At 50.6% G+C, this 16,357-nt stretch overlaps 1 protein-coding gene across 1 annotated transcript in view; it reads right to left on the bottom strand.

Moving 5' to 3' along the window:
• COL4A1 (collagen type IV alpha 1 chain) overlaps positions 1-16,357 on the bottom strand; it is a 148,445-nt gene that overhangs the window by 24,811 nt on the left and 107,277 nt on the right. The window contains exons 21-29 of the mRNA XM_007455321.1: positions 15,773-15,937; positions 12,601-12,696; positions 10,540-10,623; positions 9,921-9,991; positions 6,057-6,248; positions 5,324-5,492; positions 2,980-3,072; positions 2,784-2,888; positions 925-1,022 (exon numbers count right to left, since the gene is read on the bottom strand). Of these exons, the coding sequence (XP_007455383.1) occupies positions 925-1,022; positions 2,784-2,888; positions 2,980-3,072; positions 5,324-5,492; positions 6,057-6,248; positions 9,921-9,991; positions 10,540-10,623; positions 12,601-12,696; positions 15,773-15,937 (1,073 nt within the window). The remainder of the gene's footprint in view (positions 1-924; positions 1,023-2,783; positions 2,889-2,979; positions 3,073-5,323; positions 5,493-6,056; positions 6,249-9,920; positions 9,992-10,539; positions 10,624-12,600; positions 12,697-15,772; positions 15,938-16,357) is intronic.

The raw sequence follows: 16,357 nt of genomic DNA, 5'->3' as shown, positions 1-16,357 counted from the left end.
ACCGCAAAAAAAAAAAAAAAAAAAAGGCGTCTGAAGGCCACATGCTCCACGTCAGCCACACGGGGCAGGGACACCACCTCGGGTCAGGCGTTCCTCAGAAGGAACCTTCCCCAGCATCACCGAGGCACAGCTGCCAGCGTGCACCCCCACACACCCCCAAGGCGAGGGTAAGGGCTCTGTGTCGGCAAAGGCGCATCTCCTGGCCGTGGCCTTTTTCCCAGGTAGGACAGATGCCTTCTGGCAATTTCACTTCCTTTCCTTATGATCAGAACAGGAGAGGATCTAACCAACAGTCGCCTGTACTTGCTGAGTATCAGCAAGCAGCAGAGGGGTGCTCGAGGACAAAGAGAATCCTGATGTCACACTAGTCCCGGGGTCCCCAGCCAGGGCCCTGTGCCCCACGGTGACGCTGGGTAACGTCCGGAGAGGTTTCTGGCGGTCACACTGGGCATGCATGTCGGGGTGCTCCTTTGGCATCTGTGGGTCGTGGCCACAGCGGAGGCTGCTAAAGACCCCACGATATTCAGGGCAGCCCCACCACGAGGAATTATTGGACCCGAATGCCAGTATCACTGAGGCTGAGAAAGGCTGCAGCCCACCCTGCTGGGGGCTATTAGGTCATTCAGGACAGTGGCTTCCAAACAGCTTTCTCCTTCCACTCGTGATAAGACACACATTGTACCTGAGATCCAGGACACACACAGGCAAGAGCCCACTCACAAAGCAGGAACAAGTGATTCTCCCCAAAATAGACACGACCACGTGCTACCCCGTGTACTTTGGTACTTTCCATTTGATGCTATTTCATTCAAACACAAAACACGCTGACCCAACATACCATATGACATTAACAGCCCACAATTTATGGGTCCAATTAATCACAAGGATGGGGAAACAGCAATCCAGAGAACTCTCAGTACCCACCTTTTGGCCAGGCGGACCTGGGTTGCCAGGTAAGCCATTAAAACCTTGGCGACCGGGATTTCCAGGAGGTCCAGTGTCTCCAGGTAAACCATCAACACCTGTTTGGAAGAGTCAAAATAAATCATTCATGTAAAAATACCGTTCCCTACTTTCTCCACTTCTTTTACACCTGCTCAGATGAACCTGAACAGATTTGAGGGCGCCAACAAGGAAGATGAGACCATCCTGGTCCAGGGGGAGCCTGGGGGCAGTGGGCGCTCGCAGCGCCGGCCACCCCTTCCTCTTTCTCCCTCACACCCGCCCCCCTCCCTTCCTTTTCTATGCACTTAGAACTTTTCTCTCCTATCCGCTCCCCGCAAACGAACCAAACCAAACCAAACCAAACCAGCATTTGCAGACTGGGAATGGCAATTTAGACTCTGGCAACTCCAAGTGTGGTCCGGAGCATCCCTGTCGCCTGGTTAGAAATCCAGCCCGGATATCCCCACGCAGACCCACATATTAACAAGACCCTTCGTGATTCCTGGACACGTTTGAGTTTGAGAAACACCACTTTAGACCACCTGTTCTCCAACTGCACCACACTGGAGGCACGTGGGGACATTTAGAGACTGGGGCCCGCCTCTGATGGGCTTTCTGACAGCTGCCCATGTGGCTATAAACAGCAGCAAAGTGTGAGAGCCGTTGGGCTAGGCTCTCTCTGTGTGATGGAAGGTTGGGGACACGCAGCGATCTGCAAGCTTGCAGAAACACAGACCTGAATCGCCCGTGGTGTAGGGCTGCTGTTTCGAGGGGCCTGACAGTGCACATAACTCCAGGCAGCTTCATGCGATGTGGGCAAAGGGTCTCTGATTAAGGAGGCTTTCCTCAGCTAAATTCTACCTGCCGTGATGGCAGTGGTCTGGTTCTCCCATGGAACACACAGGAGGCCTGAGCACTGCCCCTGTGATACTGGAGGGTCACTGGGGGGCCTTCTGCCCCAGGAGCCTGGCAGAAGTGGCCATGAGCGCGGCGGGCATCACACGGCTCCCGGAGAAACAGGCTGCTGTCTCCCGTCCCCGAGCGCAAAGGCCTGCAACCTTGAGAGTGGGCGCGATGCAGAGCCCTAGACAAGAAGCCCGGAGGCTGGACAAGTCTTTAAACTAAGTTTTGGTGAAACGGCGGTCAAACTGGGGTCGGGATGCCGGCGCAAAGGGAAAAGACGTGCCCTTCACTGCTCACAGCCCTTCTGGGCTCTGGACCAAAGTCCCTAAATGGCCAGTCTGCACATCAGTCTCCCTGAAGGACTAAGAAAGCAGCAAAAAGGGTGAAACTGTCCTCCTTACTTCCTTACAATTTTCAGAAAAAAAGTACTGGTTCTGGAACGTCCATGCGTGTGAGGGCCTCTCCCCCAAGAGCAAGGCCCCCCCTCATATCCACCGCACCATCCCCCTGCCCTTCCCCCGCCTTCCAGACCAGCCTGGCCCAGGTCCCAGTGGGCTGTGTGCTCCCTTCACAGATGAGAGAGAGACCCCCCTGAGGGTAGGTTTAGGCAAACGTGGCATCTGCCAGCTCCCTGGGCAGCTTGGGGTCCTTAAGGTCCCAACCCCTTCCCACCAAAGCACTTGGCCGGGAGCACACGCCACCCATCTCCTCGGTGACCGGAATCACCGGCCTGCACACCGCGCAGCTCTTTTGCTAACTCGCACATGGTGTGTTTACGTCCACCACCTCTTTTCTCCTAGAATTCACGTGAGGATGAGCGGAGAGACCACAGCCCTTGGTGCTAACCAGCCGGGGACGGGCGCCACCATCGGGGCCCACGCGGGCAGCGGCCAGAGCAGTGGCCCCCCCAAAGCTGCCTTGTCCTGCGGGTTTACCTTTGGGGCCGGGAGGTCCTGGAAAGCCAATCCCAGGCTGGCCGACTGAACCCTTCTCTCCAGAGAGACCCGGCCTTCCCGGGGTTCCAGGAAAACCTCGGTCACCTGCGGTGAGAAAGACCAATGGTCAGCGTGAGAAAAACGTTGAGCACACTTCCCCCACCCCAAGCCTCCAGGTGAACGAGACGCTGAGTACCTTGGGGCCCTTGGAAACCGGGGGACCCCGGAAGTCCTGTTGCTCCAGGGGGACCGGGTAAGGGTGTGACTTTTCCTTCTTCACCCTTGGGACCTGCGGAAAAGAGCAAAGGACACAGCGTGAGGGCTGCTGCGTCACGCTCTTGTCTGCACGCCTCCATCTCTCCCCTCTCCTTTTCTAGAATCTAGAATTCTTTAAGCGTCCAAAACAAGAGTCACGAAAAGCTAAAAACTCTCAGCAACAAACAGCGAGATGACCCTGGCATCAATTAATCTGTCTCAAAAAGTCAAAGCCATTTCACCGTTCTCAGTTTCTCAGACAGGATTGGTTCTAAGTTGCTCTGATGCCCACATCTGGTGGGAAGTTATCTTCACGACGTGCCCCGTGGGTGATATCGTTACCCTAACAGTGAGCTGGACGGTTCTGCGGTTTTCTCCAGCCCAGGAAAGCCACCTTTTCTATCTCCAAACTGGGAGGTGCAGGCGCAGCCCCGGGTGCCCGTGCCTATGAGATCCACTGGGTGTCAGGATTGAGCTGTTACGAAAGGACCTAAGGGCTCATCTCCACTGAACCTTCACGTACCTTAAAGAACTCAGGATCTGAAGGGCCTCCCAGGGACAGCCAACACTTGCTTTAGCTACAGACTGTGGGAAGCACCAGGACCTGACCCCAACACATCTTTGCTATCAGCTCCAGCCCTGGGAACAAGGCTTTTATGACCATCAGACTAAACACAGCTCTGGCAGATCAAAGAAGTCGGGTTTCTAATCCCAAAGCTGCCTGGGTCTGGATGGCCGAGGAACCCTCCAGGATGTGGACAGCTGACCGACAGCACTGTCAGCATTGCCTCTTTCGGGAACCCTCCTCCCATGCCGTCAAGACGTTATCTGTATGTGTCCCACTGGCTTTTCTGATGGTAGTTTCTGGCCGAGAAAAAGAAACCTGATTCCTTTTTACACGCTGCAAGTGTTCAGATTCCGGAAGCATGAAGGACACTTGAGATGGCGATTTGGGAGGAGTGTGGGCTCAGTGGTCAGAGGCCCCTTTCCGAGACCCGGGGTGTTTCTAAGTCAAACCCGGCATTTTCCTGCCCCGAAAGGAGTCGTAAGAGAGATGTTCCCAGGTTCCTTGCTAATCAAAGAACACTCATCAGTGGACTCCTCAGTGAATAACCAACGATCACCCAACGACAACAATAACCCATCCAGTAAGGCACTGTACTTGGGCCTCCGTCAAAGGCTGCTGATGTGTCCTGCATTACGAAGCTGACAAACCCTACACTGGGTCTTCATAAGGAAAGAACAGTTCCCAGTGGGGACAGGAGCTGACGGAACTTGGGCTCGATACATGGCTCGGGACAGAATCGGCCAATGTGTGAGAACAAGAAGGCCAGACTGTAATCGCTGCTGAGTCTCTCCTGTTGGAAACCTCGATCTTCCAGCTTCTTAGTTACTCTGGTCTCCAGGCTTACTGGCCACACACCTTTAATCGCCCCAAGTCACCTTTCATTCATTTCTACAACTCTTAAGCCGTCTTAGTCACAGCACACGTCCTTCTGTCCTCTGTGCCCAGGCCGTTCCTGGCCTCTTCCCCTCCAGGCTTCCTAGGCAATGATGTCAATGTTCCATTTCTTCCCGGAATCATCTTCAACTAATAAGTCACTGACAGTCTACGGTGTGCGGGGCCCGGGGACCCCCCCTTTCACTTCCGTCCCTGAAGATAAGCCCGTCATGAGGACGCAGTGGAGCGCATCCGTGGGAAACCCTCACACAGCCCCCTCCCACGTTCTCCACCAAAGCCCGGGCGGTGGGCTCCAGGAGGGCGGGCGGCCTCTGAGTTGCTTCCTCTCTGGTCACTTAGCTCGGCGCGTGGCACACAGAACCACGTGGCAAAACAGTCAACAAACGGCTGGAACTACCCCGAAATTCAACAGCCAAGTCAAAGCAGCTGTGTATCAGTCAGTGTGTGCACATCAGCGGAGGGGGGTGAAGGGGAATTATGTGGCTTGGGATACACAGAAGCCAAAAGGGACCGCTCATCGGGGAGAAGCAGAAAACGGGCTCAGGCTGGTGTCACTTCCACACAGAAGGCTGACCTTTTCTGCTGCATATGGCGTACTTATTTATAAGGAAATCACCTAGACCTTCAAGTTCCTGCTATCTAGATCCTACACGCCACTGGCCCATCTCATAAAGGAAGGAACGAGATACAGAAACGCTAAGGAAAGGTTGCTCAGGTCACATCCCCCTCTCCTGGCAGAACTGAAACCAGACCCACGTCCCCATGTCACTGAGCCCAGGGCTCCCGGCACTTGCGTGCGGCACTTGAGGTCCTCAGGCCTCACCTGGCAGGCCTGGGGACCCGGGGTTTCCCGGAAAGCCCATCTGTCCTTTGTCACCAATGGGGCCAATAGGGCCAAACCCTGGAGGCCCAGGAGGGCCGACGTCACCACGGCTGCCGGGGAATCCAACTCCTCCCGGGGGGCCACGTTCTCCTTTTAATCCTACTGAACCCTGAAGCGAAAAGGGAAAAAGACGAGTTATCAGCAGACATACCAGCACTCCGATCCGCGTTGCATTTTTCCACCACCCGTGGTAAAAATGTGCCAGAGTTTAACTAGCCGTGCTACTTATTAACTTCAACCCGTCTGCAAAGGTCACCTTGTAGTTAATAAATGAAACCGGCATTCTCTCCTCTAAGCTGAGCAATCGCCCTCCCAACCCAGACATAAGGAGACACTCCAAAGAGGAAGGCACTTATATCTGGAATCTTCTTTGAAAGGGTGACTTGAACGCCGCTAACTTTAAAATTCACCTCCCGGCCGACATATGGAGGTCTTTTCAGTTCCCCCAGATGCATCAGAAGACACTGACCCCTTATCACCTAATCGTGCAAGTCAGGGCTGTCGCACCTAGGTTTACAGACTACAGTCTTCCAGTGAACGTGAGACAAGTTCGTTTACGACAAGGACCCCCCCGAGTGAAAACAGGTCGACGTGAGACCAATTACTCCTCCTTCCATTCTTTGCGTATCCATTATCTGTCAAGCGCACGTTCAAAGTATGGGAATCAACATACCGGGGAGCCTTTGGGGCCGGGCAGACCCGGATGGCCGTCTCTTCCGGGAGAGCCTGCTCTGCCTGGCATCCCGGGCTGGCCTGGGAAACCTGGGTCTCCTTTGTCGCCCTTGAGTCGAATATCGAAGTAAATCTCGCCAGGCTCGCCCTTGGCTCCTGGCTGGCCCATCAGCCCTGGCACACCTTGTGGTCCCTGCGAGAACAAAGCCTTATGAGGCCGCCACCGAAGACGCCCATCCATAGAGCAAACCAGCAGCAGGGAAATCAGGACGCCACCTTGAAAAGTGGGGACGGGTTTAGAGCTCCCCGTTCGCTGTGTAGGAGCAAGAAAGGCCAGCAGCTCTGTGACAGAGCCCTGAGCTGACCTCACTGCTGTGCTGTCCTTAAAAAGCCTCTAGTAATGGAGACGGCGACAGGGCGGGGGAGTGGCGGAGAAGCTCTGGGCCCAGCCCGGACATCAGTCCTTAGGTAACTTTCTTGTCTCTTAAAACTGCTGACATTCCCAAGAACAGGTCGGCTACGGCTGGGAGGGGCTGGATGTGCGATTCCCTGGGCCCAGGAACCAGAGATGGAGGCTGAGAACAGCCACGTTCCCTAAGTCTGGTCAGTGCTGAAATCACACAGCTTGCCTTTCACGCTCACAGCCCTAATTCCAGAAGAGATAAGGAGGCCCAGAGCACCCGCAAAGAGGAAAGTCGGGGAAGGGAGCATCAGGCCAGCTCTGTAACTGGGATTTTGAGCCGTCAGCAGAATAGAATTAACTTTCCCAAGAGACACACGGGAACACTTCTCAGTTCCTGGAAAGGGGAATCTTCAAGGAATGCCCACCCCCTAGATGGCTCCCCCTCCAGGTCCCCTTGAGAGTAGGATTCACCAGGAAGAGGCCCAAGGCTTTAAACAACTGTCTCAGTTACCTGTTCTCTGAGAGAGGGATCTCTTCAACCTCCCCGCTCACCTGGCAGAATTTAAACCCTTGCGGAATTCATGTGGTCTGAATTCCTTTTTGTAAACTCCCTTTGAAACGGTTCTTGGATGTAGGTGAAACACAGTGTGTGCACGCACACACACGCACACACACACACACACACACACACACACACACCTCTGTGTGTACCTATAATATGTACACCTCAAAGTACTGGACACAGCTGGTCGGAGCTGGCCCTGAGCTGGAAGTGCCCCTTGTGACAGAGGACCCTTCACTCAGATCTACTTGGGGAAGGAAGGGGGAAGATACCCAATCTATCGTATTTACTCTAGTCCCACTATCTCCACCAGCCACCCGCCAGGAAGTCTAGCAGTGGACATGGAAAATTCATTATCTAGTTGAAAGCTGCTGTGGTATTTTGTAGCTTTTTCTCTCTAGTTAACATTAGCTCCCGTGCCTCCCTGAGGCCCAGCGAATCTTGGAAGCCCTTCCGGATAGGCCCAGGTGGGCTTCTCCCGTGTTTCCTCGGTGTACTGTATGGTCCTCATTGCTCTATTAGGGACATTTCCTTGCCTTCTGTCTCTCCACTAGCCTTTCGGAGCTGTGAGGGCAGGACCAAGGCTTCCTGTCTTTGTGCCCTTAATGTCTACAAGAGGGAGGTGCCGGAGGACGTGTATGTTGAACCTGCAATGTTCACCAATAAAAAGTAAATGCCAAGGTAAGAAATTACAACCAGTGCATATTTTTCTCAAACCAGAAGCACCCCTTATGTTATTTTATGTTGATTATTTACAGCTTAGAAGTATAGTATTTTCTGACACTATGAGCACAGGGTGAGAAAAATATAAGTTTTTATTTTTATACTGATGACCGTGTCAGTCATCGTTCTATTTAAGGGAGAAATCTAGGATTTCTTTGAAAATTGACTTTACAACCCTAGGACATCTCATGTGGATTCTTTGCTAATCCTAAGTGATTCAAGGGTCTTTTGATGCACATGCCCTAGGATGAATGTCAAAGAATCAGACGCTGCCTTGGAAGTTTAGCATATTGGCTACAAAAATTGAAGAAGATCCGACAACCTGTGCAGAGTCTGCTTCTAGAAGGTGGTGCCACCACGGGAAAAGCTGGGAGAAGTTCGTTTCAATTAACACAGGTCACTCCCAGCGACCCCAGACCTGCCTGGGGGCTGGTCTTCGTCATCTCAGCCTGGAACCTGCCTCTTGTGGTCTGTCCTCCTTTCCCCAAATCAAACCCTCAGCTTTCAGAGGACATGTCCCAGAAACACTACCTAAATCAAATGCAGCATCAGAGCTTTCTTCATTGGAATCTGCTTTCTTCACTGGAATCTACTTTCCAGTTTGCTCCGCTGGTTTGTGGAGCCTCCTTTAGCCTCCAGCCAAATTCGAAATAAGGGTACCACATTTTTGAGCTAGTTAAACCATGGAGCTATGATATAGCATCTAATAAAAGGAAAATTATTATCTCCTCTTAGGTTATTTACCCACAGAACAATTTTTAGAAGTGTTCTCCCTCTACACCAAGAAAGATGCTCCCTGGATGGACAAGGCATGGGGATTCGCATTTTTTGTTGTACACTTTCTTTGTTGTTTTCTTTATCATGACTTCTCCTCAACCATCCTCCTTTCCTCTTTTCTCATTTATATTGGATTTGGGGCTTGGGGGGGGGGGGTGTCTGGACTGGGTTCCAGGCAGAGTTGAGGCAGGAAGTATTCCAGGAAGGGTGAGTAGATAAAGACCGTGCCCAGACTCTGTCTGTTGCCTTCAAAGTTGTTCCCACTTTGATCCCCACCACAGTCAGAGTTCCCAGCTTTGTGAACTTCCAACTTATTTAGAAATATGTTAAACAATTGCGACTTCTAACTTAGTTCCCCAGGCACCGGGGAAGTTCTGGAAAGCAGAAGCCCAAGACTTAACTTCAAAAGGAGAAAACTATTGCTGGATTCCAGCTGTTTCATTCCTATTTCAACTCACTTTTGCCCTGACCTGCTTTTACAGAACCTTCCAGAAATATCTTCTTAAATTACAAATGTTAAAGACCTACAAACAAAAAAGAATAATGCTACAGACTTGACTTTCCATTTACGACAAAAGAAAAGGAAAAAGGAAAAAAGCAATGAAAGAAATTGTAGAAACTGGTTAATGCTTAACAGAACTGAGAAGCACAAAGAAAATAGGAGAACAAAGCCCAAAGGCTTAAAAGCTTTAGAAATAGAGCTGATGACATGCACAAAAAAATAACGTCCTTCAATATTTAAGATTATTACTATAATCTGCTATTCAACGGCTTCTTTCAAAACAACGTAGAAAGGTTAAGAAAATGGTGTCTGTCTAACAGAAAGGTTTCATGTCCTTGTGATCGAGATATTTCATCTATAGATTTGAAAAAGTGCCTTTGCAATAGATGTTGGTGATAGGAGTTTTCAAATTCTGTACCTGTAAGAAGAAAGGAATAGCTCAAGTTCGTAGAGGAAAATCGGCCAGTTCTGCTTCGCTGCCATAGACACCATCAGCGCTGAGCTTACTCACTGACAAGCTTTAGCTCATCTGGTGTGAGAATGGATGACTGTGTAAAAAGACAACTCAACAGTGTGGCTGCTAGAGGTGACTCTTGGTGGCACCAGAGACCCTGCGGGAAAGTGACCGCCAGCACTCTCGTGCCTGGAAACAGGTAAGTGGCGACCGAATTCTGACCAGGTGAGAAGAAAGGCAAGTTGGGGTGCAGGTTCTGGATGCATCCTCAGGTCAATCAGTCAGGAGAGACACGGGGAGTAATTCTAACTGCTCGACAAAGTGATCCTTTACCAGCTCCCAAATAAAGCAGGAGTCCACGTGCAAATGCAAAGATACATGCCTTTGCTGGTTTGCTCGTTGGCAACTTGTAATATGTCTAGGAACTCAGACAGGTTTACTTACAGGCAATCCTTCAAGACCATCCCTGCCGGGTAAACCTCTGTCGCCCTTGGCCCCTGGCTGTCCTGGGAAACCTTTCACAAGAGACAGAGGAAAGATTCAGCACATTGTTGATGAGACACTTTCTAAGAGCTCAAAACATTTTTACCTTTTCAAGATTCAAAAGTGCAAAGATCTTTATACTAAGTGGATGACGTTTGAAGCATCTCGAGACAGTAATAACAAAAATGCCCAGGATGGGCTCAGAAGGGGGACGAGTGACCCCCAAATGCACACAAGTAACACTGACGCAGAATGGCTACAAACCCCTGCCCGCAAGCCCAGGGGCCACTTAAACCAAAGCAGGCAGGTAACCCCCTCTGAGATAAGGAAATTTGCAGAGCTGTGTGAACCATATGCTGCTATCCTTTGACTAGGAAATCTTTCTGACACTGAATTTGTAAGTCATCTTGATAATTTTCAACAAAATGGACAAATCCTAGAAGTGTGGCTTCACATTCTCATCTCGTGTTTTAGTGTTGATGGAGAAAATCAGGTCAGGGAGTAAGATATGCTTCACTGTGAAGGTTCCAACCCATCGAAGCAAATTCTGACCTGGTCCCTTTCACATTTGGGGCCTTACCTATTTCTCCAGGGGGTCCCTGTGGCCCTGGGGGCCCACGAAGTCCTGTTGAGTCACAGATGAGACAACTATCTCCTTTTTGACCTAAAAAAGGAGACACGGGGTATTATATAGAACAGGTGAGCAAAATCCCCTGGAGCATAGTGACAGCACAGGAAAGGGAAGAGGAGGCCACCATTTACCTAACACCCGCTCCAGACGCGTCCATCTGCCAGTGGCCGCATGTCCCTGACACGGGGCCCACCCTCCGCCCTCAGCGTACATCACAGGTAACCACGGGTGCCCTTCTAAGGAATCCCATCCTTCTGCCCTGCCAAGGCACAGGCCCTGCCTCACTAAAAAGTGATCCAGAACTCCATTTGCCCATCAGCCTGAGATGACTCGACTCTACCATTTTGTCTCTAATTCTAAAACTTCCCATCATCTTTCTCTTTCATTTTGTATTTTTCAGCCAACTGCACATATAACTCCTGGACTTTAAACCTATGCTCCAGGCTGACAAATGACAGATGGGAGTAAGAAGGTACAAAATCCAGGGCAAAGACCTGACCTGACATGGAGGACCCAAGAGGAGAGGGACCCTGGCACATGAAAATGGGAGGAAATGCCTTTCTTTGGAAACTCTAACCTCTGACATCTTGATTTTCAAACTAAGCTAAAAGGCCTTCGAGTGTCTCAGATGTGCGTGTGTCCTGAACCTTGAATGTCAGGTTTCTAGGCACAGATAAGGCAAACAGAGAGCAGAGCACACGTGGAGAAGCTGTCACTCAGGGGTCACAGAGGCTGGGTTGTGTGCCCCTTGTCCCCTCACCCTGATCGGCACCCCAGCCCCAGGCACACCCCATACCAGGCCCCAGTGTCAGAAACAAGAGCAGAGCAGGAGCGCATCAGTGGGAGGGATGCACTGTTAGTTGCCTAGTAACCCAGCCAAGCTGCAGGTGCTACGGGATCGGTGGGTGTCTGCTCCTGAGGCTGGAAGTGGATGGCGGGGAGACCTCACACTGCAGTCTGGGCAGACTGATGGCTCCACTGCAGGAGCGTGACGGTACAGGAAGAAAGAGGCTCCTCTTAGGAGCCGGGGGATGGATGAGCACACCTCTCAGTACAAAGAACCTTCTGACCGTTGGCTCCATCACAAAATGGAACAGCCTACTTCAGAAAGTGCTAAGCAACTGGTAACTAGGGAGATTCATGAAAAACAAGTGACACGCCAACTGGTGGCACAATCCTTCCCGCTTGAATTCTAAGATCACTTTCATCTAAGGTTCTGCAACTTACATGGCTGTCAAAATTCTAAGACATTTTCCATGCATTTGAGCTTCAGACTTTTGAAGAGCAAAAATTCTTTGCGATCCAAAGCCAGAAATGGGACCCACAGGGATCAGTTTTGGGGGGCCGCTCTCTCTTTGTTCTAGTCCCTGGGTATTAAGAGACATATACTGAATAAATATTGGAACATCCTTTGTTTACCCCACTCTAAGACGGGACTGTTTGTGCAGTGATAATCCATCGTGCAGTGATAATCCATCGTTCCCAAGTGAAGGATTATGATGCGTCCCGCGTTGGCATTACAGACGACACTTGAAAAGTTTAAGATAAAACTCAGAGCCAAGGGTGGAGGTGGCGGATTCATCGGCGCAGATCTGCTCACACTGATTACGGAAACTGGGATTGAGGGGTGGTGAGTGTTCTGTGTGCACACTCGTGATCCGGCTTCAAGGAAAGACGTGCATTCTTGGAGAATGCAGTCTCTGACTTTGAACCAAAGGATCGCAGGAAGGTATCAATCTGAGAATTTAATCTGCTGACCCCACAGAGGGTAAAGAACAGGGACTCTGACTTGAGAGCCCGTCTCCCCGTTGTCTCCCAGGTGACAACTGTCTCTTCAACGCCCAACAATCTCAGCAGGGCTCTCGGGAGACACGTCTGAGGCATATGGATCTTGAGAGCTTCAAAATAATGGAAGAAGGTACCCATGTCCACTCAAAGCCGCTAAGTGTGTAGAAATGTATCACATGCCCAAGCACAATCAGCATTTTAAAAAAAAATTCAATCTCTTACCTTTTTCTCCAACTTCGCCTGTCAACCCCGGCTGCCCCGCACTTCCGGGAGGACCCTGGTCACCTGGCGGCCCGGGCTGGCATTCCACAATTCCATCTGCAATGGATGTTTAACAGTTAGAGGGTCACTCCCACCAGACTGAAGCTATAGGTGTTTTCACCCTCTCTTGCTTCAATCTATTACAGAACCAAACTTTATTTAGGTTATTTGGCAAGTATTAGAAATCCAGCTGTGGCCGGCTTTGTAAAACTTGTAAAACATGACCAGCGCACACAGCATCCATCCATGCCCCGTCACAAGCCGTCAATGCTCAAGTTTCTATTTTACAATTCTAACGCTTCTTTCAGCTCATCAGCCCTGTCCTGAAACTGATTTCACGTTATCTTGCAAGGTACACACCATCACCCTTACATCACAGATTAAGAAACTGAGGCTCAAAAACTTAAATGATTTGTCCACAGAGGTAGGAACCTCTGTAAAGTCAACACAGAGACTTCAGCAACTTTATGCCTTTTTTTCCTCCTGAGCAAACTTACAGCAAAGTACTCATTATTTTAGAGACACAGACTGCCTGTGGGAAAACACCTCTAACTGTTTGTTCCTATTCAATTCTAAGCATCACTGATGTGAAGCAGGAAAATGGACTGCAGTGACGCAAACACCATCCGTTGTGGGTTCTAGTAAAAAAAAAAAGTATTGTTTTCGAATATACACAGTGATAAGAGTTTATATTTCCTTCTCCAATATGTTTGAAGGAAAATGGCAGAGTGCATGCTTGAACGTGAGGCTCTGCGGCCACCGGTCACAACCGTAGGCCGGACATTCACGGCGGCAGCTCCTGCAGCCCCCAGCGCACACATCAGCTCCACAGGGATGGACGGAGGGTGAGAAGAGAATCCCCAGCCTTTTGGGCTTTTCACGAGGCTCTGCGGGCACCGGTCACAACCGTAGGCCGGACATTCACGGCGGCAGCTCCTGCAGCACCCAGCTCACACATCAGCTCCACAGGGATGGACGGAGGGTGAGAAGAGAATCCCCAGCCTTTTGGGCTTTTCACAAGGGATGCTGGGGCAATGGTGCTCTCCCCAAACACAAAGGCCTAAAAGAGAACCCAAACTTCTCCGTTTGATGACTTTGTTTAGAGCTCAGAGGAAAGAGTTTCAAGTGTGTAAGAAATGAAGTCCAGGGGTTTTTTGTTTGCTAGTTGATGATGTTTTCCTGAGAGCTTCTCTGAATAAAGCACAGGTAAGGAGGAACCCTGGGGTGGCCGTATCTCTGCCCTGGGTCCTCTGGCTCCGGCCGGCTCCTTGGTGATCCCATCGGTCTTGAACAGAGTGGAGTCGTTTTTATGCTTCAAAAAGCTTCTCTAAATTCCTTGCCTGGGAAGAACTCATTCCCAGCCCTGCAAGCCGAGGTGGTTGGACTCCCCGATTCTGGAAACACAGGTGCGTGAACACTGACAGGTGTAAAATTATTACTTTCCCAGAACACACCTCCTGCTAGCCTCCTCTCCATCAGAATCCCTACACACCCCTGGTAGGAAGGCAAGTTACCATCCTCATCAAAATGAATTTTAAATAATTTTAAGTCTAAAGCAAGAATACAGGGATGTGTCTGAGGAGTTCTGAAGGGCAAGTTCAGGTTCGACATTTACACGGTCTGCTCAGGGAGGCTCGGCCGTCAAGGGCGGGGAGAGCTGCAGCCACACGGGACCAGAGCCCAGGAGCGGATAGGGCTGTAGGCGGCTCCACGTTCCCTGGGTAATGAGCAATCGAAGGGTCCCAAGGTGGCAATTCGTTAAGATGCAGCCTCTTTAACGTGCACTGTAAATGTGTGTAAAAATCTCATTGATAAATGATCACTCAGCACGCTGTGATTGTGAATCACCTAATTGGCACAGACTGGAAAGGGCAACCCGGAAACCTGGAGGGTACCTATCACAACGTATTCAGCCGACACATCTTACACAATTCACAGCAGGGAGAAGTTCAAGTCTTTCCATGAGATTTGTTCGCATTTCAGAACTGGCAAACTGCGAATATGAAAAGAAGGTTCTAGATCTCCCCAGGGTTGGCTCTCTCGCCAGGGTCTCTGCCGATCACTCTTATTAAAGCTAGAACCCACGCACGGCCCAGACCTCTGTCTTCCCTTCCCGGCTTCCTTTCCTCCTGTATTTGTCACCTCCTGCTACCACATAATCTACTGATACTTATTTACTTGATTTCTGTCTCAGAATGCATGCCCCAGGAGGACAGAGTTGTTCTGTGGGCTTTGTCACAGGTCTTAGGGCAGCGCCTGGTGTATCATAGGCATGCCAACGTTTGTTGAATGAGTAAGTGACCAAGGAATGAACAACAGGTCTGAGGAAATTCACGCTGATCTGTTCCCAGTGAAGATTCACATCTGGAATCACTTGTTCCATCCAGTCCGTATCTGGCCTCCCTACGTAGCTTCATCCGTGAGAAGTCCTTTCATGGAGATGGGTCTGCATTCCAGCAAATAAGCCACCCGGCACCTACAGCATGGAGACCCCCTTCCCATAACCCACACAGGACCCGTGCCTCAGACTCTTGGCTGAGCACACGCAGGAGGTCTGAACTTATGCCCACTGGAACGATTAGTTTAAATCCCCTCAAAGTTTCTTTTATTTTGCATTGCGATTACTTTGGAGTCACAGAGCCCCCTTCACTGAATCAAGAGGTTCCTGTCCTGTGCTCAGCTTTGATAGTGGGCAGACGAGAAAAATCCAGGTAAACTACCATTCAGATTTGAAGTCACTTACAGACAAAGCAGTCCCTTCTCCGTGTGTGTGTGTGTGTGTGTGTGTGTGTGTGTGTGTGTGTGTGTGTGTGTCTTAGTACCAGCTTGCGTCTCTAGATGAACAGAATGCGTTCCTTTTCCAGTAAGAACCCTACAACTCAACTGGTTTGCTTTCTAACTTTAGATGCTGGTTAGGATGGCCCCTATTCCTCTAAACTAGTTTCATTAGTTTATGTTCACTCTTCCTTTCTGCAGTGACTAACTTTGCAAAGACAACTAAGTGAGATACGAACAATTCATAAGTCGCTGGATACCCAGCCTCTGGCACTACACCTTCCCCAGCCCAGCTTAGCCCTGCCCCCCATCTGTCCCGGACAGGACACCACGAGAAATGGACCCAGAGGGTACTCACTTGTGTGGCCTGGCTGCCCAGGGGGGCCGGGGGGCCCAGGGGGGCCCCGTAGCCCATCCCTTCCACCTGGTCCGGGCAAGGACACGCCTGGCAAGCCCTGGTCGCCTTTCTCTCCTCTTTCACCAGGGAAGCCGGGGGGACCACTCAGCCCTGGTATTGGGAAGCCTGAAACCAGAACAGAACTCATGGACACAGCACAACACCAAGTGTCATGCCGACAGCACACACTGGTTACGGTCACTCTGTTCACGGGAAAATGACCATGGCTGAAAGGGGAACTGCTCTGGACAAGTGAGAAACTGCATTAGCTTCTCACCACGTAAATGCTGTTGGGCAAAGGCTCCCTACAAAGTAACTGCAAGGGAAAGGGGCTCATTGTGTAGACATTAACATCTGTGGATCTCCTTCAGTGCAAATAGTGTCCCCAGGAGGTTAGAGAGAGTACTTTCCATTTCTGCTTAGAGAATAAAGAAAGGCGTAAGAAATGTCCTTAAACAAAGCAGACGTGGGCAGGAGGCAAAGTGGGTGGGAAGCGTCTTGGAATCAGCTAAAAAGCAGAGTCAGGACAAGGAAGACAGCCCTGGG

This window comes from Lipotes vexillifer, unplaced genomic scaffold (assembly GCF_000442215.2).
Source record: "Lipotes vexillifer unplaced genomic scaffold, Lipotes_vexillifer_v1.1 scaffold132, whole genome shotgun sequence".
Taxonomy (NCBI): domain Eukaryota; kingdom Metazoa; phylum Chordata; class Mammalia; order Artiodactyla; family Lipotidae; genus Lipotes; species Lipotes vexillifer.
This window is presented reverse-complemented; position numbering and strand designations above follow the sequence as displayed.